This window comes from Terrapene carolina, unplaced genomic scaffold, assembly GCF_002925995.2.
Source record: "Terrapene carolina triunguis isolate 2854851 unplaced genomic scaffold, T_m_triunguis-2.0 Scaffold66, whole genome shotgun sequence".
In the NCBI taxonomy this organism is placed as follows: domain Eukaryota; kingdom Metazoa; phylum Chordata; order Testudines; family Emydidae; genus Terrapene; species Terrapene triunguis.
The window spans coordinates 74,279,631-74,304,973 of NW_020664417.1; the positions used below are offsets into that span (position 1 = coordinate 74,279,631).

Consider the following 25,343-nt stretch of genomic DNA (forward strand, 5'->3'; position numbering starts at 1 on the left):
GAAGTCTCATGTTCACCTTAAGGCTTGATGATTTTCAGTTTATGACGCATCAGTTGTGACTCAGTTGATTAAATGCTTGTGGTAGTGCTGGTATTTCACACAAACAAACTTTTCCACACATCTAACCATTTTAGTATAACACTTTTTCATTTTAATACTGTTTCATCAGACAACATTTTGTACTTAATTTCAGATAAAAACAAGAATTGGCAGAGGCCCGAGGACCATAAGTCTATCAGAATATGAATCTTCAGGTTATCATAACAATCCTAATATTATTTAGCATCTGTGTACAAACATTTTGCCCATCATTGGCTAGAGAGCTCTTCACTTTCCAGCTCTTCACTTTTCTTAGATGCTATTATTCTTCCCTAAGAATATTCTTATTATAATATTCCATATTCTTCTTCTTTCCACTTCTCTAGAGTCTAGCTTTTGATATTTGTTTCTAAGTTTCTAAATCTTTCCACAAGTTCTTGGTGCTTTCCCTTACATTTCAGTCTTCCAGGTAATGGAGTTTACTTTTCCAGTTCTGTAGCACATCAATAAACAAGGTGTACTTGGCCCTCTCAGATTTTCTAGAGAATTCTGAGGAAATAGCTTGCAACTCTGGATAAAACCTTAAATCCTGTGTCTGTTCTTCCTGCTTTGAAATAAAAATGCATTCTAGTAAATTAAAGGCCGAAGTATTGCGATTTATGTATTCTCTTCCTTACCTATAGTTCACTTTTTGGTTTTGGTGAAAACATACTTTAACTCTGATATGTAAAATATTTAAGATGAAAAATATTCTAGAAAATAACTTTATTGTTGTCCATATTGGTTAGTTTTTCAATCATGAGGTTTCTATAGTTTGTCTTCCTTGCAGTGAATATTAATTGCTGGTACTGACAACTGGCCTCAAAAATACTGTATATTTCTGCAAGTGGCAGTTATACTGTCCATGACAGCAACAATCGCCATCCAGTTCAAAAGTTGCAGAACCAAGGAGCTGTTCTTATCATGAGAGTTCACTTTGTAGAACTAGTTTTATGTAGGTGAAGGTTATCAGTACATGATATCTTCTGCTGTAACAGTCGCCTCTTCTGTTTTAGTCTTGAATTCAGGGAAATGAACCCCACTTATGGCTATTAGCAACAAATTTACTACATGAGATGTAGCACTAGCCACACAAAGCCAAATGGAGCTTTCATACTGTTCTTCCAAAATTACAAACTGAAAGACATTTTCCTGGAAATTGGCAATTCTTTCTGTGAGGTGATGAAGTTTAACAGCAGCTATAAAGCTAGTGACTGCCAGTGATGTAAAGCCTCCTGCAACAGAATGAAAAAATAATTAATCATTTTCAAAACAAGTCAGACATTTTGGCTGTGATTCACAAAAACATGATTTAAGCACATGCTTAAAGTTAAACACATAATTAAGTGCTATCCAGATTAAGGATGGATTTAAGGATGTGCCTAAGTGCTTTCCTGAACTGGGGCCTTTATTAGTTAGGTGACCAAGCATTGCACCAATGTTATGTTTCTATTAAAGTTCTCTTGTATGTGATATTGAGGCTATATATGTGAATTCCCTGTTCATACAAAATAATCTACTATATGCTTAAGGCTGAAATGCCTTCTAATAGTTTTATTCTAATACAGGGGAATTCAGTGCTAACTCTATTTTTGCACACAAGTATATAAGCCAAGGAGAAATATAGATATGGCAAGGGGAAGATGTTTTTATTTTTGTAGACATTTACTTTTACCATTTTATTCAAATGTGGTTGGTAGTAAAAAATATTTTAAAATTATATTACCTGCAAGTAAATTCCATAGGCAAATACCTGCTGGACCTTTAATAGCTCGGAATGGAACTTTTATTGCATTGAGAATGCAGAATCCAAAACTGACCAGAGCAAAGGAAATGGCCGCACAAAGGAAGATTAAAATCATCACATGAAGGCCTGCATTCAGCTTTTTCACCAGATGAGGGAAGACTGGCAAGAAACAAATATTCAGTTATTCAGTGTATAAATCTTCCTGTGAAAATTACAGAATACACATTATACTGATGCTATAAACTGCTTTTCACTCAAATTAACAAGGCATTATTTACGGGAGGAGTCAATCTGGGTAGATACAGGTGTGTTAGTTCATGAGGGATGAATTTATCTGCTCACTACATCAGAGGAGCAGAATTTTGACCCTGTACCCCCCTGAACTTTGGGGAAATTCAGATACAGAATATGTCTATGCTATGAGCTGGGAGTGTGATCTCCCAATTCGAGTAGACATATTCACACTAGCGGTCATTGAGCTAGTGTGTTAAAAACAGTAGTGTAGCTGCTGTGGCATGGGCAGTGGCGAGCAGCAGCACGGGCTAGCCGCCCAGATTATGCACCCTTGTGGCCCAGGTGTGTTTGTACACAAGGCAGCTAGCCTATGCCACTGCTCACTGATCCCCATGCTACTTCGGCTACATTACTATTTTTAGCATGCTAGCTTGATTAGAGCTAGGGCAACTATGTCTATATGAGCTGGGAATCATACACCTAGTTCCAAATGTAGACACAATCTCAGATCCAAACCCGGTACCATGAGCTCATTTCTAATAGTTATGTATCTGTATTAAACTTATACAGCAACTAAATGTGATTAGGTGCCTTGCTGAATCAGGCTGTAAGCCTAGGAGACTTCACTACAGGCCAGGCTGCCTTAAGCAGGCTAGATATGATACTGCAGTCTCAATAGATAGTGCTAATGAAATGTCACAGTTAAGGTTGCCTGTTCCCCATGTGTGTATATATTATAATACAGCCTTTAATTACAGAGTCACATACTATTTTTTCCACAGGACCCCTGCCTCATTCCATGCTCCCATGGGTCCAGACTGTTCTGCCCATTCTCCTCAAGCATAACCCCTTCTACCCTGTTCCCTCCAACCTGTCCCAGTCCGGTCCCTTCTTTTCCCTACCCGGCTCGTCATCTCAGTCTCATTCTCCTCAATTAGCCAGTCCCATTCGCTATTTCTCAGGCTTCTCACCCAGTCTCCCTGCCCATCAAGTCTTAATCCCACCCCTCCAAACTCCCCTTCTCAGGCCCCCCTCCCCCAACTCCTTGCCCAGCTAATCCCAGTTCCCTGCCACTCCCAGCTCCTCATGCGATCTATCATCCACACCTGGCGTGTAGTCACTGCCCCCCTCCCGCCACAGACCCTATCCGCACTTGTTTGTAGTCCAAATCCTTCTCCATCCAATCTCTGTGTCCTTGTTCCCGTTCCTTTCCCTAATCAGTACCAGTTCTCCCCTGCTCCCTGGTTGCTCAGCAGATAAATCTTTCCCCTTCCCCATGCCCCACTGGTTCTCAGTCTCTTTGCCTAGCCAGTCCCAGTCTCCCTCGACATCTCATCCAATCTCAGTCTTCCCCACATCCACTTGCTCCCAGTCCCTCCCACAACCTCCATTTCCTTTTCTGGCTCCTAGTCCCAGTCTTCTTGCCCTGCCAGTTCATGTCCGCAGGCCCAACCTATAAAAAGCTCTCAATAATCTAGGCCCAAGGTTTCCCCTGGGTTCCCTCCAATGTATCTGTGGTCAGATGAGTTTTCTCAGTCTCCTTTTTCAGGTTGACTCTGAACAAGGCAAGGGAACCGCCATTCTCTGTTTAGGGACCCCATCTACAGAATCAAGAAGCTGTTCAGCAGAATCCTTCTATGACTGTTTTTCAGGCATGGTCTAAGGCCTTTTTATTTGGGTCAGTATATCACTGACCATTTTAGCCTCCCCCTTTCACCTTCTTTTTCTTTTCTATGTTTGGCTCAGTTGTAGTTTAGTAACAGCTAGCTTTGCTGGGCTGCTGGCCAAGTTTTAGTTACATTTTGTATAAAGTTTGCAGAGCATCCCAGTCCGAGCTGGCCTTAGGTTTGATGTGGCTCTATGTGAAGTAACACATGCAGGATCCCTTGCAACTCTTCCACTTCTCTGAGATGTCCATGCCTCCATAGACCCAAGTCGATTGGATTACTTTGAAAAATTCAGTGCTCTTCATGCATGTGTATTTTTTAAAGTTTATGCTTCCATTATTAAATTTTTGGGTTGTTAATTGGGTTAAAAATTAAAAATTAATCACCACACTGACAGGCTTTGCTATAAATTGGAGCCTGAGGAAGAACAGGACCAATAGAGGGAAGGAGAGTGGGGGAGGTAGGAGGATACCTGAGCAGTGTGGAGACAGAAACTAGTATCCTTTGTTATTAGAGAATAATTATCATGGTAGGGCCTTCTGTGGCACACACTGTCAGTGTGATACTGGGAGCACTAATATGAAGCAGTTTATTAGGGGAGGGGGCATAAGGACAAAACATACAGGGCAAAATTCGACTAAGCCTGCAGATTTGTACGTGGAGGAGGGAAAGAGGATGAAGAGAGCTCCTGTGCGTCCTCATCAAGGGCTGGGGGCAGATAACCCATCACACAGTCCTCTGAGGCCACTGGGTTTGGGAGTCTGCTCAGTAACTTGTTTCTAAAGCAATGGAAAGAAGGGTCCTTATTAAGTGTGGTCCTCTAGGGCCTCCTGAGGTATTCTACCCATGTATGCTGCGCACTGGCAAAATGGCTCCGGAGTGCCTGCCCAGCAGCCACACCCAGCATAGGCAATCTCTCGAGGGGAGGCCAGATGTTAGCCCACAGCATCTAACTAAAGATCTCATAATTTTTTAAAAAAGGAAATCTCAATACCGTATTCATTTACAGAACTCTGCCATCTGGTTGCAGTCCTAGCAAGGAAGAGTCCCACTGATTTTAACTGGAGTTTGGTTTGCATAAGCACTGTAGGATCAAACCCTTTTGGCATACTATCCATGCATTCCAGTAGTCACTGTGCAATTATAGCACTCCCCTTCAGGTTGCGTAGCAACTGATGAGAAAGTCTGTATTTATTAAGGATTGAATTAGCCCTACATGATTGAGCTGGAGACTAAGGGGATATAAAGCTGCCCCTTCCTCCATTCCCCTGAACAGGATCTACCCAGATATTGAGCTCAGGCATTGGCAGGTGAGTGAGCAGGGGCCGTATGCCAATATTCCCTCCCACAAACAGCTGGGCATGGTGGAAGAAGAGAGAGTCAAGGAGCACGCAGAGCCATGGCTCCTCCCTCTATGTTACAGCCTTTGGAGTCAGCTGGACACAAGGGAAGGATAGTTGACCAACACAACATACTTTCCCTTCCCCCATGTAAAATAGGAGCTCTAAGAGAATCCTGACTCGGAGGGGAGGCTCTGAGTCACAGTTCCTTCCCAGAACTCCTCCTAGGGTGGTACAGAGATACAAAGGCCCTAGCACAGAATTTAAAGGAAACTCTCAGTCTATCCCATAATAATTAAGGAATATTTTTCTTATCTGCATATGCAGTGATATAAGGTTGTACCAAAGAACATAACTCAATGTTTGTTTTTTAAAATTCTCACTCATATTTCAGAACCATAAAAGCCACAAGGAAAATGAGCCATAGATGTGAGTTCAATAACTATTCCTATTCTACAGGTACTACAAACAAAAGGACTTACAATGCTCTTAGAATTTATTTATATATTCAACCAAAACTTTACTTACTTGTGAATTTGGAACGCCGCCCACCCAAACCACACTGTCGTATTTTGCCCCCCCGAAAGAGTCCGTAGTAAATATCTCCAATGAACTTAACTAGCTCTGGGTCTGTGGCGTTGACCAAATCAGCTCCTGTTTTACAAAGGATTTTGCCAGTCATCCACTTTTGGGTCCCCATAGCAATGACAATCAAGAGAAAAGACACAAAACTCAATGCAGAAGCCAAGACAAACAAGGTCTTTTTAAAGCAGTTGGGCATCCTAGTAGTTTCAAGAAATCATCTCCAAGGCCTCTCGGCAGTAATTAGATGAGTTTCACATTTTGCTGCTGCTCAGAAATCCACAGGTAGTAAGACGCCAGTTATTCCACACACACCCTTTAAATCTCATTGTATTTTAAAACCAGAGGCACGGTTAAAAAGCAAGCCCAAAGTGTAGATTTGCTACAACAACATCCTGAAATGGTTGCGAAGAACAACTTCATTACACTGTAGCGCAGTGGTGCTTGTTTCTGCAGAAAGTAATCCTATATCTATTGCACGACTAATGTTTCATCAGAGGGTTTAATTGTTCCCTGTTTTAAATACTCAAATGACACTAATTTCTTGACAAGGATCACATGGGAGAAATTTAGATGCACAATTCAGTTGTATGGATTATAAAGAAAAGTTAAACAAATTGTGTGAAAGGGATGTAATGTGGAAAAAAAAATTGGCAACAGAATTCTGCTGACACCGAAGCTGTATCAAATGTCTTTCCCTTGGTGCTTGCTGCGGTCCCCCTTTTTCTAAATGTCACTACTGTCACAGCCACCAGAACTGTTTGTAAACAACAAAATGATGACCCTCCATTCGCCAATCCTGTTAACTGAAGTGTATAAATGATGTTTCAGGATGCCAAGTCTTATTAAATTAATCTTCTACATAAAATAGGATGCAAAGCAATTTGTTGTAGCTTAGAGAAGCACAATGCCAGCCTTCTTTAATATATACCAGCAACTTGCTAATGTAAACATGTGCAGAAACAGTCACAAATGTACATGCCAGAAGTACTACCAGATAGCACTGAAAAAAAACCAAAAACAGTTTGCACATCTATAGGCACTTTTACTTAAGGACCTCAAAGCTCTTTACAATGATTAATTAATAAATCAATCCTCCCAGCATCCCTGTAAAGTAGGTAACATAATATTCCTCTGACTAGTGCCTAAACAAGTTGTGGAGGGGTACTAGTGCTGTCAAAGGTGCTGCTGTCTTTTGGGTAAAATATAAAACCAAAGGCTTGATCATTTATCATCAGTGAAGGTCCCACATAGCACTATTTGCAAAAGTAAGGAGGGTAACCCTGGAGTCCTGGATACATTCCAACTCAGTTGATTACAGTGGACCTAAATTTCACCTGCAGATTCAGTCGGTTACTTAATATTCTTTTATCTAATCTATATGTACATATTCTTACCCGGAGCCCAGCATCAGAGAATAAGATCACCTAACAAATGTATTAAAAGGAACAAACATTTCCTGCCCTAAGTTATTATGTAGTGTTCTGCTTAATAGCTGCTGTCGTCAGAGGTAGCTGCATTTTGTTGGTAAATTAACATATAGGGATATAGGGTCATTGCATATGCGCTAGAAATTTAAGTAGGATGTAATGTTTTGAGTTGGAGTTTGACCAAGATGCCTTTATTTTTACATGAAGTGCAATGTGTGGCCCGTAGTGACCATGAGGGATTGCTCGCAAACAATAGTGTCTCCTACTGAATTTCCAGCACCATTTGCACCCTGGCTTTTCCTTGTATTGGGGCATTAACGTGTTGCTTGCTAGACCTTTTTATTTTTAACCAAAATGCATTAGTTTCAGAAAGTTTCTGCTGCCACTAGTCTACAATGACTCCTAGCCACGTGGGAAATCTGTATAGGAGCGCAAGGCAATCCACCGAGGGCGGAAAATGATCGAAAATGCACATAGCGCCTGTGTTATCAAAGGATTCTGTTGCACAGCGCTGTCTCACCGGCATTTGATAGATACATACATCCATGGTGTGCAACCAAGCGTCCTTATTTAAACCTCGAACTTAAACAGAAGGCCCGCCGCAGGGGCGTGTTGCACTGATCCCTGGCCCGGGGGGAATTGGTGCAGCGCCACCCGCGGCTTCTCAGCCAGCCTAGATGGCGGTGGTGAGCGCGGAAGCGGGAAGCGAAGGGGTCCCTCTGCCGCTGGGCGGCCCTGCGGGGAGGCGGAGCTGCTGGGCGGGGCGGGGCGGGGCGGGCTCCGAAGCCCCTGGTAGCGGCAGGCTCAGAAGGCGAGAGGGAGCCGGGCAGGCAGCGGCCGGAGCATGGCAGCGGCAGCAGAGGCGCACAGGGTGCTGGTGTATGGAGGCAGAGGGGCCCTGGGAGCCAAATGCGTGCAGTATTTCAGAGCCAAGCACTGGGTAACCACCGACAGAGCGGGCTGGGCACTTAGTGCCATCGCTGCATGGCTTGGGGGGTGGTTGGGAGCAGCTGCCCGCGGAGGACGCGCTCTCCTGTGTATCGCAGCCCTGCACCGCTCTGCGTTGCTTCGGCCCAGCGGCCAGGGCTTTCCCCCGGCAGTGACCTGTGAATTGCAGAACTCTGAGAACCGACGAGCGAGAGTGTAAATCTCGCCGAGACACACCACGAACTCCTTTCTCCTGCCAGAGGAAGAGACTTTAAACCCTTCCTTGCAGCAGCTAATCCCCAAAGCGGGGGGAGGCTTCCTCCCCGCGAACGAGTAAAGCTTGGCAGCTAGTTTGCAGCTGGCCAATTGCTGCCTTCCTTGCAAATCACCGAGTGCATTGGTTTTTCACCCCAGCTGTGAAGTGGGCAAAGTACAGACTGTATGGCTCCTTAAATACTTTTTTTAAAAAAAAAAAAAAATCTGTTATTTACTGATAAATGATCCATTTAAAAAGTAAAACTCTCTCTTTGTTCTTGTTTGTTGTTATCAGTGGGTTGCCAGCATTGACCTAGCAGAAAATGAAGAAGCTAATGCCAGTGTTGTTGTGAAAATGACCGACTCCTTCACTGAGCAAGCAGATCAGGTGACTGATTCATTTTCCTTTAAATGTTGTAATAAAGCTTGTGGCATCAATCGCTGGGCCAACTGCTTTGTGTTAGGAAGGTGCCTGGGCAGTTCTTTCAAGTGTTGAGAAAAGCACCAGGTTTCTAAATGTCTTAAGGACTGCAGTATATAATCCTATCTAGAATAGATTATAGAATAGACTGCTTTGCTTTGTTTCTTATAAGCTGTTTCCCCGTGGCCATGCAGTTAAGTCATCTTCAGCCTGATACCTGGCTTCCCCACGGTTAAGGCTATCATCAGTGTATTCATATTAAAAAAAGACAGAGTTCTCATTCACTCTCCATTGTTCGTTCTTTTTGGGATAACCTGGAGCCTATGTATATGTATTATTACATTCAGAGAGCCCAGGGACACCCTCCTTTTATTAAAACCATATTTATCTTTAAAATCTGTATCTGGGTAACAACAAACTGTAGACCAGTGGTTCTCAAACTTTTGTACTGGTGACCCCTTTCACATACAAGCCTCTGAGTGTGACCCCCTCCCCCCCTTCTAAAGTCAAACACTTTAAAAAAAATATTTAACACCATTATAAATGCCGGAGGCAAAGAAGGGGTTGGGGGGGGGGGCCCCCCCCCCCCCCGTAATAACCTCGCAGCCTCCTGAGGGGTCCTGACCCACAGTTTGAGAACTTCTGCTGTAGACAGAATCTGAAAGAATTTTACAAATTTGTGTTTTTTTTCCGTTGGTCACATTGGTTTACTTTTTGCACTTTGTGCAGTGAAACTGGACTTGCCAGTTTCTAGTCAATTTCCTTGTTTCCTCCTTCTCTGTCAGAATTCTGCAAAATTATGAAAAGAAATAAAGAAACAAAAATAGTTTCATCAACACTCAGTTATCAATGCAGCAAGCTCCTCACATGGGCATGCCCGTACACCCATGCAGTGTACCACTGAAGTCAGTGGGGCTAACACGGACTCATGGGTCTAACTGTGAAGAGCATCTCACAGGATTGGTGCCCAAAACATTTCCATGAAACTTAAAAAAACAAAACCAAACACCCCTACACACCCCCCCACACCCCCTCCATTCCGCCCCCCCCCCACAAATCACCTAATTCTGGAGCCTAAATTACCAGACATTGTCATTTTAAAATTCAAATTGTAAATGTACTACAGTTTTGCATTACCTGTTTCTCCTAACCTGATTTCCTTTCTTGACAGTCACCCACATTTGTAGTCAAGATGAGTACATTTTGTTAATGTGGTTATTTAGACACCCTTCATTATGAGCCACGGAAGCAGGCACAACACTTTTCAGGAAAAGCCAATAGAGTTGGATAGGCTAATTGAACACAACTTATCTGCATGAAAATGTTTCTTGGAGACTTAGCTGTGACAATTTATTTAAGAACTTGGTCTCCTAACCTTCCACTTCTTTCTTGGGTCTCAATCCTGAAATGTATTGTGTGCAGACAGATTGCTGTGCCTATGCAGAGCCTCCGAGAGCTTGATGGGACTCCATGCAGATGCAACAGTCCACTCCCATGCAGAAGTTGCAGAATCGGGGCCTACGTGTGATTTTTACATTATTATCAACAAGTGAAGCCTTGTTCTTCACATATGAGCATGTTCCTCTAACTGATAAACTGAATCATTAGGCATAATGTTACTTTTATGCATGTATAATTCAGAAGGCTTTTAAATAGATTGTGGAGTATTTCAAACCTCAAATTTGTCATATTTCTGCTTTTTTAATGTTGGTCTTTTCTTTAAAACATGAAATGATTTGGTTATACCCCTGGTTTTTCACTTGGAAACTGATCTGTCGCTGAATAATTTGCACAACAACAAAAGGTTCTTAGTATAAGTTCCACAGAGATAAAATTCAGTCCTAATATATATATATGAAGTCCTACACTTGGGAGAGGAAACAAAAATAGGGTAGGTTAAAAGTATAAACTCTCAAGCTTTAAGCTTATAAGCGAGGGTATAAACTATGCTCCCAAGCTTTAGGGTATAAGCTTTAGGGTTAGGCAGAAACTTTACCAACAGCGAGGCTATTCCATTATCAGATTTCTTTCTTACACCTTCATTCCGTGTTTCTGAACAGTACAGTACAAAAGGAAGGACTGTTACCTGGAAAGCAGTGTCCCAAGAGAAACTCAAAGTGCTAGTAGATAATGTTTTCACCCCTCAGCTCATAGAGAGCCTGATCCCTGAAACTAACTGATCCTGCAAGCCTTACTCACATGTTAGTTGACATCACCTAGCATATGGTGGTTGTTTAATCTGTTTTCCGGATTCAGCATTGTTGTTTTACTTCCAGTGGGTAAAATCATAAACTCTAATTTTAAATAGCTGCTTACATCACCGTGTGTGCAAAATAATTTTAAAAATTACAATTTAAAGGTTGGGTATTTATATCTTTACTTCTTCAATGCAGTATTTTCAGAATGACTTTATAACTTCTTTGTTATATATTTAAGGTGACAGCAGATGTTGGAAAACTTCTGGGTGAACAGAAGGTGGATGCTATCCTGTGTGTAGCTGGAGGATGGGCAGGTGGCAGTGCAAAAGCTAAATGTAAGCCCTTTGTTAGTAGTATACTGACAAACACATTAATGCAATGGGAAGAAAAAGTCATGGTAAGAGGTAGATCTCTGACTAAAATCTCTTTTACTGTGATCACACAGTATCCAAATCAATGGGAGCTGGACCACCTCTAAGTGCTTTTCATAGCCTTTTCTATTTGATGGTAACATGTGATTAATAATAATAATACCTTGCTCTAATGTAGCATTTTTCATCAGTACATCTCAAAGTGCTTTACAGACAAGGTCAGTATCATTAGCCCTATTTTACAGATGTGGAAACTGAGTCACAGAGATTAAAGTGACTTGCCCAAGGTCACTGGCTGAGCCTGGAATAAACCTCAAGTCTCCTGAGTCCCAGTCTAATGCTCTATCCACTAGGCCACACTACCTTCCAGAGTCTTCACTGGTGTTGTATTGTGGCACTATACTGTTGCATACTGACAGGTTTTTATATAGTGCTTAAAATAGCTTTTTTTAAATGGATGCAGGTCATCAAGTTTAACATTAAAATGGCTTGTTACTGAGCTCCTAACATTTCATAATAGCCAGAATGGAATTTTTCTAACCTAGGTTAGGATATCCAAAATTATTAGCCTAATTTCCTATCTGGAGTATATAAAGCAGCTGATGGACCCTCCCTTTCTCACCACATACAATGCAAAGGTGTTTCTTATTTTTAAAGACAACATAGGAAGATGACATTCACTATTGTTTCATGAAAAAGTAAATATTTGTGTGTATCTGTTATAATCCAACACAATGCAGTCAAACAGTTTAACTACTGTAAATTAGCTAACAGATAGTACTGTACTATCAGTTTAAGTTATTGACAATCAGGATGGCAAATGGGAATGTCTAGGGATGTGTGGTCATCCTGTCTACTTCACATACATATATTAATAGCATGTGTGTGTTTGAGTTTAAGGTAGTGTTTTTATGGAAATAAACATCTTAAATGCTAAAGGTATAGGTATTCAATATTATTTGCTTAATCTTAATTTTTCTCCCTCTGTCCCCCAGTAATATGTTGTTAACACTAACGATTGCTGAATTATTTTAAAATTCTATTTTCATTTGAACTGACTAGCTGTAATACTACAACTCTTTTTTTTAAATTGAAACTACATGCAGGCCAGTCCTTTAGAAGTCTTGAGATTCTGAGCATGTCTAGGCAGCAGTCATACAGTCCAGACCACCTGTAGGCAGATGGAGCCCCTGTTTGAACAATAGTCTGAACAAAAGATATGTTTCCCACCAATTCCTTTATTCCTTGGGGTTTTCCATCCACTAGGTCCAGTCCTGCATAGCTTATGAGATCTAACAAGACCAAAGCCACTGGGGAAAAAATGGTTGCGGTCTAGCAGTTAGTGTTGTTTTCCATGACATTCCAGGGAGTAAGCAAGCAGCGGTTGAAATAAAAAACTAGGTTTTATGTAATACTACAGAGCACTACCCAAAGATCACCACTGCAGACATAAAATATTTCAGAGCAGTCTTTGCGATCACAGAAAAGAAAAAGCATATAGAGCATTTGGTTTTCTCAGGTGGTCACCCATCCAAGAACTAAACAGACTTAAACCTATAGTTTATGCAAAACAATGCAACTTTATTTTATACAGCTTCTCTCATACAAACTCTAACTGGACTATAAAGTTAAATAATACAGTTACAAAGTTAAAAGAATAAAGAGTGAGAACTTAAGAACAATAGGCAAGGAGAAGAGTTGTTTTCCCTGCAGATGAAAAGGTCATTCTAGAAGGTAAGAGCTGTAGAAGAGAAGGCTCTCAATATCACAGCTGAGACTATGCAAAGGGACAGAGAGAGGAAGCTGGTGCAAGATGAGTACAGGAGGAGGGTGTAAAGAAAGTGACAGGGTCTTTGACACTGATGAAAGCAAGTCCATGGGAGTTTTAGAAATGAGGGGAGTTTTGAACAGGGTACAGAAATTAAAGGTGAACCAATGGAACTGGCTGAGGATAGGGGATGTGGTCACACTTGTTGTAGTGAGGTCAGGTAACAGTATTGTGCATGTGCTGTTGAGCAGGAACTTGAGGAAGCCAAAGAGAATGGAGATACAGTGGGCAAGGCTAGAGGTGCTGAAGGCAGTGATGAGGATTTCAGCAGAAGTGGGGTATACGAAGTGGCATAAGGCAGATTTGCATACTGTTGTTTCAGTCTGTATGGTGGGGCACAAGCTAGAACTAGAAGACTTTTGCATTCTAGATGATTGACCCAACTCATCTGGAGTACTGTGTCCAGTTTTGGGCCCCACACTACAGGAAGGGTGTGGAGAAACTGGAAAGAGTCCAGCGGAGGGCAACAAAAATGATTGGAGGGGCTGGAGCACATGACTTATGAGGAGAGGCTGAGGGAACTGGGATTGTTTAGTCTGCAGAAGAGAAGAATGAGGGGGGATTTGATAGCTGCTTTCAACTACCTGAAAGGGGGTTCCAAAGAGGATGGATCTAGACTGTTCTCAGTGGTACCAGATGACAGAACAAGGAGTAATGGTCTCAAGTTGCAGTGGGGGAGGTTTAGATTGGATATTAGGAAAAACTTTTTCACGAGGAGGGTGGTGAAGCACTGGAATGCGTTACCTAAGGAGGTGGTGGAATCTCCTTCCTTAGAGGTTTTTAAGGTCAGGCTTGACAAAGCCCTAGCTGGGATGATTTAGTTGGGGATTGGTCCTGCTTTGAGCAGAGGGTTGGACTAGATGACCTCCTGAGGTCCCTTCCAATCCTGATATTCTATGAACTATTTTGTTTTTCAGCTTTATATAAAAATTCTGACCTGATGTGGAAACAGAGTGTTTGGACGTCAACTATTTCCAGTCATTTAGCCACAAAACATCTGAAAGAAGGAGGCTTGTTGACTCTGACTGGAGCAAAAGCTGCTTTGGCTGGAACTCCAGGTAACAAGCAAAATGTGGTGTTTGCTTTGACACCAACAATAAATGTTTTAATTATTCTTATTTGAGAAACAACAGTTTTACTCCCTTACATTTCTTCCCATATACATATGGTAAACAGCTGTTTGAATCCCTTGAGGAAAGTTGTAACTTTGCAGTTGGCAATCCAAAACCCCTGGCAAGTATAGTGCAAAAAAAGAAAAGAGAGAAAATCTGTTGCTTAAATACTAGTTGTCTGGCTTTGGTGAAATCTTTTTTACTATATCAAGCAGTCAGAAATGCTTGGGAAATAATTAAGAATAACAACGCATTAAAAATTTTAGGTACAACATTGTAAACCCTTGGAGAAGGTTAAACTCCATATTTGCTTTCCTGGAAGGCAGGGTTCTTAGGTAACTATTTTTTTTTTAAAGTTAGTGATGACTCAGTTGTTTTTATTGAACATGGCCATCCTGGTTATGTTCTGAATCCAGTTCACCTTGCTTCAGACATAGATAAGCTTGATGACCTTCAGCCTCTGTCTCCATTAGTTGTTTAGTATAGACTTTGTGAAATATACCTTGTGATCTTTGATCTCATTCCAGTTTTTCTTGCTCTTTGTAGAGAAGAAAGTCTGAAAACAATTTAAAAAACACAGGCACTAGGGGACTGTGGGTGTGAAGGGTGAAGACAGAGAGGTTAACATCCCTTAAAGTCTGCAAGATTTATCTGAGATGCAAGTGAAGTAACTTCCATTTCCATGTCTCTTATATTAGTGTTACTTTGCTCTCTTAGATATCTGCAACAGTATTCTGATGTGACATAAGAAATTCTAAAAGTTAAAATGATAGAATAGGTTGTAAAGATAAGGGGTGCGTCTTCAAAGCTATGTCTGAAAACAGAGCTAAAGGAATTAACTGTTACCATTATGTTCTAGGAAAGTATACTGTGTTTTTTAGTTAATGATTTGGCCTCTATATTCCCATGTTTAAAGCTGCATCTAACATAGTCTGAAGATAAAATTGTTGTTATTGAGTGAAAAGGTTGTTTGTTTCCTTTTTGCAACAGACTGACCATGTACTGTTAAAAATACAAATAGGTGAACCCTTTGGAGTAATTCCGTGACATTTTGTTAGGGTAGAGAATCAACTTAATTTGCTTTCATGTTTTGAGCAGGATGGTTTCAATCACTGTGGATTTTTAAGACAAGCAGTGCTGTGGGAAAACACATGAACCTTATTAAATGTGAGGAGGAATTGGGAAAGAATTGTTGCTCAACTAGTGCAAATGTATCTTCTGACATTTAGGCTTGTTATTATTCATAATTATGGAAGTCTAGTTATTCTTTCCCCCCATTTTTATGGTATGTCCTCTTGTTTTTCAGTAGACTCTGGAAACAATTTTCCTATTTAAGTATAGTAACTTTAAATGAAAATCGCCTACAGCTAACTGGAAAAAATATATAGCAGAAGTAGAAAGGGCTCAAGGATGGATGGCAAAGATTGAAAGACTGGGACTATTTGGTTTACAAAGGAGACAAATAAGAGGGGATATAAGGGATACAAACAACAAATAGTAAAGAGAAGGTAAATTGTCCACTTCTATTTAGGCTTTCTCTTAATACCCCAAAAAAGGAACATTAAGTGAAACTGTAGGGCAACACATTTAAAACTGATCAAAAGAAATACGTCTTTGCACAATGCATAACTAGCCCGTGGAACTCATTGTCACAAGATATCATTGAGTGCAAGAATTCAGTAAAATTCCAAATAAAGTAACAGGAATTTATATGGATGGTGAAAACATATCCACAGTTTCATTAGATAGTATAAGACATTTGTTTTTGGAGAGAGAAACTCTCATGCCACAGAACCTAATTCAACTAGTAACTGATAAGGGTTAGGAAGAAACCTGCCCATAAGGGAAGTTATTTAATGACTTTCCACTGTGGGGTTTCTTGCAACTTCTGCCAAAGCATCTGGTAAAGGTCTGTGTCAGACATGCCAGGACACAAGACTAGGTGGACCACTGGACTCCTCTAATATGGCTGTATGTATTTACCCCTGATTCTGCAAACAATTAAGCACTTGTTTACTGTTATGTATGTGAATAGTTTCATTAAAGTCAGTGGGACTACTTGTCCTTAAAGTTAAGTACATGCATAAGTGTTTGCAAGATTATGGCCATAGATAGTAGATATATCTAAAGCAGAGTAAAAAAATTGGCGAAAAAGGCAGATATGATGATTTCTAAAATTTGTGTAGATTTCACTCAAGTATTCATTTAGAAAAACAAAAAAAAATCTGAAAAAATTGAAACATTTCATTACAACATTTCTTAAACAAAATATCGATTTTTGGGGGGGGTTGGGGTTTAAAACAGCTTTTTTTTTTTTTTCAAAATTTTCTTTAATTTTATGTTTTAAATATTCAAAAAATTTAAAATGGTCAAAACTGAAACAAAATGTTTTATTGAACCTGAAACAATTTGTTTTTTCAACTTTTTTAAATCACCAATGAACTGAAAAATCTGTTGTTCTCTCAGCTCTAGATATATCTTCTCTGGGTGTCTTTATAAAGACAAGTGCCATAACGCTGTGTTCAGATCTCATGGCACACAATTTGTGAGACCAACTAAGCGAATCATAATTTTTAAAAATATTTTTTAAATTCCGTGTTGCTAGATAAATTGTGCTCTGTGATAGCAACACAATTCCTTTGTCATGGGTAAGTTCTTCTAAAAATGTGTATACGTTTTTGCAATGTGCTATTAGACTGATTCTGTTCCTAGATTGCTGCAGGTGAATATAAACCTTCCTTTCATCAAATAACATAGAAACTTTCACTGTCTCTTTTTATACAACTCTTGTCAGTAAGAACTTTTTTTTAATCTGTTCTATTTCTAATTGTTAGGGATGGTTGGGTATGGCATGGCAAAAGGAGCAGTACATCAGCTTTGTCAGAGTCTAGCTGGTGCAAACAGTGGCTTGCCATCTGGGTCTGCTGCTCTTGCTGTTCTACCGTAAGTGGTTGCATAGCTACCTGTACTATTGCATTGTTTAATTTTAAAGTGTGACTGTAACTGAGTGACACATGGATGTACTTCTTTTCTAAGGCCCCATCTACGCTACAGAAATAACAGTTTAAACATGGTTGTGGTTCCTCAAAGCAGAGACCATCCCTCTTCAATAGTCTAGAACATACCTAGCATGTTATAGGCATTACCATAAACAATAAATAGCATATTTTTTCTTTCCTGTGCAGACAGAAGAAATCATTGTTACAATGTTAGAAAACCATGATTTAACCTTGACAGATGGTTAAACCATGTTTAAATATGGTTATTTTGTAATGTAGATAGGAGTCTAAAAGTGACAAATTAGACGTATGAAACTGTTTAAAATATGTGCTTTATAGTTCATGTGGAAAAAGAAAATACTGGAATGTTTTATTTAGCTGAAAGTGCTTTTGAATGTTTGCATTCACTATTCCTTAATTTTGGTTGGGCAAAGTTAGCCGATGTCTATCAAACTTTACTTCTGAATGCCAAGTGGTTTTAGATGAGGAAAATATGTCTTGCCAAACTTTTTACCTTTTTGAGATTTTTTTCCCATAGAAATGTAGCTTCTACTGTAGTGCACAATATTATATATCCTCTTGATAGAGTGACTTGGGCAGCTAAAGTAATTGTCCCTTGAAGACTTGTGAATACAAAAGGTTTAGTTCCTCTTTTCCCTGCTACAAGCCTATTAACACTTTATTATAAGTTGGCTGCCTGCATTGACAAAGGGGTGGATGAACTGGCTGGCCTAATAGACATGGAAAAGATCTAACTTCTGTGATTCTCTTTGATAACCTAGTTAAGGATTTGAGTATTTTCTTTCCAGGCCCATATGAAACACAGTCTTTGAAGATTGTCAGTGCTCAGAAGTACTGTAGAGGGGCTTAAAAATGCTGTCTGAACTCATTTAATTACATCTCCCCCTCTTCTTTACAAGCTTCTCCACCTGCATTTCTTTTTGGACAGGGAATGACAACATACAGGATATTTGAATAATTAACCCCTGCCCCTGCAGAGTACCACCAACAGTCAGATACCAAGTTCACACTGGGCTCTTGGCTACTGGCCATTCCAAACTTGCATAGATGCCTTGAAAGGTTTTGTTATTGTATAAAGTTTGAAGAGAGTAACAGTTAAGGGGAGGATTTTCAGCAACATATCAGTGACTTAGGCATTTTTGAAGATCCTACCTTACAAATATCATATTTAATTATATAGATTTAAAAACTTAAGACTGATGATTACATGCTGTTAGAGACATACAGCTTTCAAGAGAAATCCGTCTAACATTGTTTGGATTTCAGTGCCCTGTTCTGAAAATTCAGCATATACTAGAGCAAAGAACGGAAGAGCAGACAGCTCTTATCAGAAGCATGATGTACAAATGAAAGGCTTATCTCTCTCATTTGCAGGGTTACCTTGGATACACCAATGAACAGGAAATCAATGCCTGACGCAGATTTCAGCTCCTGGACACCCCTAGAATTCCTTGCTGAGTGAGTACATGCACAATGACTAAACAATTCCTAGCTCTCCTTTTAAAACAGCTGGTTTTTTGCATCTTCTCTTCTAAAAATAGACAGTCTTGTCACTTAGATTTGGATGTTTCTGTGCACACCCTATTTTCTGTGCCTTGAAGTTAGTTTAAGCTTATAGGGCCGAATCCTCAGCTGGTGAAAATTGGCATAACTCCATTGACTTCAGTGGCCCTTCATTAATTTACACCAGCTGAGGCTCTAGCCCTGAGTGTTTTAAAGTCAGCAAGCCTGATAAAGCATGCGGACAATTAAGTTATATCACAATCAGCTGTGTCAGACATAAGCAGTCTGGTTTAAAGGTGAACTGTAAAGAGGAAGGCATTTATGCTTCTTTTATATTGTGTTAAGGTAGATGTAGTTCCCCCTCCTTCTGTGTGCCCACTTCCTCCCACAGAAGTGCCATTGTCTGCTTATTTCTTGAATAATATCAATCAATCAAGTCCTCACTGGCTAGATCTGTGGAGGGTCAGACCTGAATGAAGCAGCAAAAAGCTGCAAGATGAGCTGCAGATCTCTTTGCTGCATACTGAGGGGTAGAGGCTCAGCGTCCCCTCCTTCGCTCGGCTGAGGGTAGGGAGCCCTGCAGCTCATTGGTGCTGGCTTTGTGGCATTATCTTGCCAAAGATGGCATGGCATAGAGAGGGAAGTGAAGGCATGATGTAGGATTTTGTTTCTTTTTAAACAGCAACATTTTTTGTAGGGGAGGGAAGAGTGGAAACAGATCCAACTTCATACATCATGAAGGGCATTGAAAAAATCTCTCTAGTTTTCTAGTTCTCCCTTTAAGCCTGCAGAAGCCAGGACACTTGGAAACGAGGCTGAAGCTGTGTACTTCCCACCGTTGTTCTTACAGCGTGTCTGTTTTGACTCTGGATTTCCTTGCCTTTTGGAGTGCTTTAGTTGGACCTTCCATTCAGGGATGGTTTTAGGCAGAGGAGGCCTAGGCAGCTGTTTGCCTTATTTAAAGGGCACTGCCAACTTGACATCTAGTTAGTTTAAAAAAAAAAAAAAGTAAATACTTTCAGTTATTTACCTGCACTCCTGAGACCGTTTGGCCAGATGCTGTGGTTTTACAAACACGTTCCTAATTTTAAGGGTTGTTTTTAAACTGTTTTTCACTTGTGAGACGCTCACAAACATGGGAACTGATTCTACGTGTGAGTCTGACTGCATGGAGTGCTACATAAAGTAAATAAACTGGAAGAGAAAAAAAAAAGAGGACTAAACCATAATCCAGGGGTCGGCAACCTATGGCACGCGTGCCAAAGATGGCACGCGAGCTGATTTTTAATGGCACGCTGCTGCCTGCCGGGTCTCCAGCATGCCATTAAAAATCCTGCCTAGCCCGGCCCGCTTTCCTCTCCCCTCCGCTCCCCCCGCGGGGGCAGGGAGCAGAAGCATAGGCGTGCGCACGGGGTGGGCAAATAGCCCCACTCTCCTGGCGCGGCAAGCTGGGGGGTCCGCACCTCCGGGTCGGAGCACCTGGCCGAGCGCAGCAAGCCGCCGGCCCCTCCCCCGCCTTGCCCCCTCCCCTGGAGCCCTGCCGCCGCGGGCGCAGCGCTCTGGGGGTCGGGGCTGCGTGCTCCCGCGGGGCAATGTTTGTCTCCACGGGGAGGCAGGGAGGCTTAGATAGGGGGTGGTGTCCTGGGGGGGCAGTTAGGGGCAGGAGTCCCAGGAGGGGATAGTCAGGGGACAAGGAGTGGGGGGGGGGTTGGAGGTTCTGAGGTGGGCAGTCATCCAGCCCTCTGCCCTGAGCCCCGCACCCCTGCACACACCCCAAGCCCCTGCCCTGAGCCCTGTACCTCCCTCATACACACCCAGCCCTCTGTTTGATTCCTTCACCACCCTCATGACCCCAGCCGTGACTCTGGCACCCCCACACATACCCAGCCCCCCCTGCCCTGACACCTGCACCCCCTCACATGCCCCCAGCCCCCCCACACCATGCACCCCCCACCCCCCCACCCTGCCCCCCCCCCCCCCCCCCCCTGAGCATCAACTGGGACCCCCTGCCCCCCCCCCCCCCACATTCCCACCTGCACCCCTTGCATCAAATGGGAGCTGCCCAGGTAAGTGCCCCACACCCAAACCTCCTGCCCCAACCCTGAGCCCCCTCCCTCATTCTAGCTCCTGGCCAGACCCTTCACCCCCAGCCCTGTGCTCAGTGCACTCCCATCCTCAGCTCAGTACAGAGAAAGGAAGAGAATGGGCCAGAACCAGGGAGAAGGTAGGTACCCACTGTATGTGGGCAGGGCCGGGACCCCAGACTGGCAGCGGGCTGAGCGGATCCGCTTTAAGAGTTAAACCAGCACCATCAACCTAAAATCTTTATCTCTGAAATTGTTTTATGATTCAGTAATGATCACACTCTGTAAGAAGCTCCGTCACACTTCCTGGTAGAACCAAAGACTATTTCCCTGTATTGGTAACCCCACGTATTCAAAAATCACGAGCCAGGCCCCCCAAAATCATGAGATTATTTTGAAAATCGTGCTTCCTTTAGTTTGCCTCCTGGTTGCTGAGCCTGTTAAAGATTTACTTCCTTAATGAAAGCTGAGATTCCTTGCCTTCAAGGAGCTGGGGCTTTAAGAAAAACACCAAATATTGTGAGAGCTGGTGACAGTGCCTTCCTCTCGAGAATCCTCACAGGAATTCTCATACCATCTGGTAATCACATTCTGGGGTTTAGTATGCCCCAGAATGCATTGCATCAGATTGCATGACCATTCAAAATGGCTACTGGGGAGTGCAGAGCATGAGGATAGAGTATGGGCCCTGAGGAATGCTTTGCACTTCTCCCTTCCACCTTAAGTAGCTAACACAAGGCCTCTGCACCTCTTCCGATCTTCAAAATAGTGTTTAAATTGAGCATAGGCAATGCGTTGGCCCTCTGCTGAGGGATGAATTCCTCCCTGTGAGACTTCCAAGTCCCACTGCTCCCCTCACAGCCCTGAAGAATCATTTCCACAGTTTTGCAGTTCAGTGGAGTGATGATGGGAGAGAGTGTTTAAAGGGGTAGGATGCCTAGGGAAGGAAAAAAGCTGAAAAAAAGAGCACTAGACAAGAGAGAGCATGAGACCAAGAAGGATAGGGATGGGATAGGAAGGGCGGACATTGGAGGTGAAGGAAAGAGAGGAGGGAATTGGGAGAGACTCAGAGGATGGTAATAGGGAAAAAATAATGGACAGAGATGGGAGAAGAGCGAGAAAAGAATAAGTGGAAAATGAGAGAGGAGAACAAATATATGAGAAAGGGAAAGAAAAAGCAAAGTCACAGCTTTGAAGTATATTGACTTTATTTTAGCCATAATCTTCAGTGGAAGGGTGACTCTGAAGGAAAAAACAGTTCTCTACTGGGATGCCAGCAATATTTTTTGTTTTGGACCCCAATGTGCCTAGTCATGTTGATGACATCAGTTTCAGTAAATTTCTGTAGGATTTACTTTTTATCTTTAAAATGTTTTTTTTCCCTAAGAAATTGAAATATTGTGCAAACTTTAGGAGCAGAATCAGGGTACAGTTACCTTCCACCCAAAGTTAACGTTTAATATTTATTATGTATCTAAGACTGGTGCTGCACACTCTCTGAAAATCATGGTGATAGAGCCCAACAGGACAATAGGTGCTTTGTAGACAGACGAGAGACAGCTCTTTGCCTTGAAGAACTTACATTCTAGGCCCCAGTCGTGCCATCAGATCTCCGTGGGTGGATCCCTGTGCCTGTGCAGAACATTATTAATTTTGTAGGGCTCCGTGTGAATGTAAGGGGTTCCTCGTGGAGACAATTATAAAGGATCCACACATAAAAAGACAGCATACAGAGAAAAAAGTGGATATTGCAGGCTGACTTTTTTTTTTTTTTAAACACCCCTTGCCTATTTACACTTATTATATTCTCATATTTTTTAACAGAACCTTTTATGACTGGATCACTGGGAAGAACAGACCAAGCTCAGGAAGCCTAATCCAGGTGGTAACCACAGGAGGGAAGACAGAACTAGCTGCTGCACATCTTTGAGACTGATCAGTGTGATTGTGAAAACACAGCAAATGAGAAGGTTGTAACATTCTAGTCAAGTTTGAGTGGTCTTCTGTATCCAGTGATTCTGTTATCTTGTTTGTGAAACAAGATGTTGACTAATGTTTCTCTGTTCTTAGATGCAAGCTACATTCCTTTACCAAAAGGTATCCGTTGTCTTCTATATCTATAATCAAGGCTATAGATTTTTAAAATCTGCAAATGTCCTAATCTTGAGCATTCTCTATGGGGTTACCTCTGTTCTTTAAAATAAGGCAAACAGTGGTGGCTATGTATCAGAAATTGTGCTTAATGATGTGATGTACCTACATATATAACTGTCAAGTTCTGTCTCAGTTGTCTTTTGGGCAACTTTTTTTTGTCCATTTCAGCAATATCGTCTTCTAATATCCTAACTCTAGGTTTTTTTGTTGGACATAGATATAAAATAAAATCACTGCAGCCCTATGGAAAGCCCAATCCTGCTACCCCTTTTCGTATGAGTATTCTATACCAATTCAAGTTGTCCCATTGGAGCCAGTGGGACTGAATAAAGGTGCACAAGATGGGGTTGCAAGATTAGAGCCCTTAAATTGCCTTAAAGCTTTCAAAAGGGCTGTCAGCCCAACAATTATTGTTGTGTGTTTTCTGTCCCAAATAACTGATTTACAATATTATAAATGTGTCTTGTGTAACTCCTGATGGCTCTTTACTATCTGAAGGAGAAAAAGTGCCCTAGGAAATAGAAATAGAACATACAGACTATTGTTAGACTATAGAGGATTTTGTGCTAAATAAATATATATTGTTTTATTTATTGGGTTGGTTACTTTATAATCTAAATTTGTGGTGTAACATCTACACAGATTTGTACAGTGCTTCCAGAACAATTCTTAGCTCCCTACTTGAGATTATTGTGTACAGACAACAGGAATACTTTAAGGTCTCCTGTTTTTTTTCTTATGGTGCATTATGGAAATGTTATAAATAGTTTCTTACTATAGAGAAGTAAGGAGAACCCCTAGCATTGCTCTAGCTTGGACTTGCCTTATCTCCTTTGTATCGGTTGTCCACTGTCCAAAAACACTCATTTGGAAATGAGACTTGAGTCAATTAGAGGTCTCTGTGTTCATGTTCAGCACCCCCTGTCGGTCCCAGGACTGGGGCCGGACTTACCGCACCACTCAAATTCATAGGTATGGGCTAAGGCATACTGACTGGGGTTCTCTAGAGTGAGAAGATGGCTGGAAGTGTGGTCAACATCAGCTGATATACTTTGGGACATTTTGCATAGTACACACATTAAAGAAGGCAGTATTTTGCCCATCCTCTTTACCCTAGTAGTGGCACTGTGACCTCCTCATTGTTCCATGGCATGAACCAAACCTCATGAGTTTGCTAGAGTTCTTATGAGAAAACACTTTTCTGTTGTGGTTTTATGGTATTTCTGGTCCTCCTGCTATTTAGAATCTGGACTGGAACAAATGTAAAATGATGAGGATAGAGAAGATGGGGGCCCAAACTGAACTCCAGATATGAACACCCCTGAACTTTTGAAGTTCAGATGAGGGTGTGAACTTCATAGCTAGCTTTACCTCTAAAACGAGATAGTCCAAAACTAGATCAGAATATCTCTCTGCTTCTACCACATGCAGATTTGGATCTGAAGTGCATGGTTGGGCCTAATTCTTCATATTTTTAAAAAAAAAACTAATTCAATTAAATGTGGCCAGAAAAAAGTTTTCCAAAAATGTCATATGAGAACAGATCACAAAGCAAAGTAGCAACCAACTTAACTGCAAAGGATTGTTAGCTCTCCCAGTTTATATTCTCTACATGAGGTAATGTACTGTACAGCCTGTAATATTTTCCTGGACTACCATGTAGAAAGCATTGTGCACAAAAAAGAAAATTGAAAAGGAAGCAACAGAACAGGGCTGATAAAAAATATGAAGAGCTCTAAATATTGGAAGATAAGTAAGACTAAGAAAATCATGGGCTGTGATTGTGTTGTGGAAATTGCAACTTTCAGCATTCACTGCAACATTGCCACAAATTTGAGTGAATTAACCAATGAAAAGTATCCATTTTTAAAAAAGTATGATATTTTGCACCTATAGAAAACTGATGCACTTAGTCATGGTAAATTTGATTGATTTGCAGAGAATTTTATATAATGGAATCACCACTAACAAATATGATTATATCAATTTCTGAATCATTTGTGAATTACAACTCTTTGTCAAGCCAAAATTATGCAGAGAGATCTTTTGTGGAAATAATCCACGTGTGTTTAATAGGCTCAAGAATTTATAGCAAAATAACAGGTGAAGGGAATATGCGTTATTGCTCCCACCTCTTTCTCTTCCTCCCTGTGTCAGCTAGCCAGAATGCAGCTAGCCACTGTCTGTGTGGGAGGGAGGTGTTTCATTCTAATCCTTGTGGTGTTTGACTGATCTCTGAAAACTGTTGCAGAAGTCAATAGCAAATGTCACTCATGACTTGGATGCCTGTCAGACACACTCATTCCTAGAATTTGACATACCTTATCCTAAGGATTTGCTCTGCAAACAGTTATCCAACATGGCCAGCCCTTGAACACTGATGGGTTTTTTG

General features: G+C 41.4%; 2 protein-coding genes across 2 annotated transcripts; one reads left to right on the plus strand and one right to left on the minus strand.

Annotated features, from left to right (window-relative positions):
* Nucleotides 1–1,047: 1,047 nt before the first annotated feature.
* Nucleotides 1,048–5,847, minus strand: CLRN2 (clarin 2). Its single transcript, XM_024213882.2, has 3 exons — nt 5,595–5,847; nt 1,805–1,984; nt 1,048–1,313 (listed from the first exon to the last, which is right to left on the minus strand). The coding sequence occupies exons 1-3, from the start codon at nt 5,845–5,847 to the stop codon at nt 1,048–1,050; spliced, it is 699 nt and encodes a 232-aa protein (XP_024069650.1).
* Nucleotides 5,848–7,864: 2,017 nt separating this feature from the next.
* On the plus strand, nt 7,865–23,540 carry QDPR (quinoid dihydropteridine reductase). Its single transcript, XM_024213887.3, has 7 exons — nt 7,865–8,018; nt 8,556–8,648; nt 11,118–11,214; nt 13,996–14,136; nt 17,025–17,133; nt 18,585–18,668; nt 22,622–23,540. The coding sequence occupies exons 1-7, from the start codon at nt 7,923–7,925 to the stop codon at nt 22,725–22,727; spliced, it is 726 nt and encodes a 241-aa protein (XP_024069655.1). The 5' UTR covers nt 7,865–7,922; the 3' UTR covers nt 22,728–23,540.
* The last annotated feature ends 1,803 nt before the right edge of the window (nt 23,541–25,343 follow it).

Coding starts and splice junctions, on each gene's coding strand:
- CLRN2 (XM_024213882.2), bottom strand. CDS start 5,847: ATGCCCAACTGCTTTAAAAAGACCTTGTTTGTCTTGGCTTCTGCATTG. Junction 1,985..5,594: donor GCGGCGTTCCAAATTCACAA/GTAAGTAAAGTT, acceptor GTTTCTTGCCAG/TCTTCCCTCATCTGGTGAAA. Junction 1,314..1,804: donor CCTATGGAATTTACTTGCAG/GTAATATAATTT, acceptor ATTCTGTTGCAG/GAGGCTTTACATCACTGGCA.
- QDPR (XM_024213887.3), top strand. CDS start 7,923: ATGGCAGCGGCAGCAGAGGCGCACAGGGTGCTGGTGTATGGAGGCAGA. Junction 8,019..8,555: donor ATTTCAGAGCCAAGCACTGG/GTAACCACCGAC, acceptor TGTTGTTATCAG/TGGGTTGCCAGCATTGACCT. Junction 8,649..11,117: donor TCACTGAGCAAGCAGATCAG/GTGACTGATTCA, acceptor TATATATTTAAG/GTGACAGCAGATGTTGGAAA.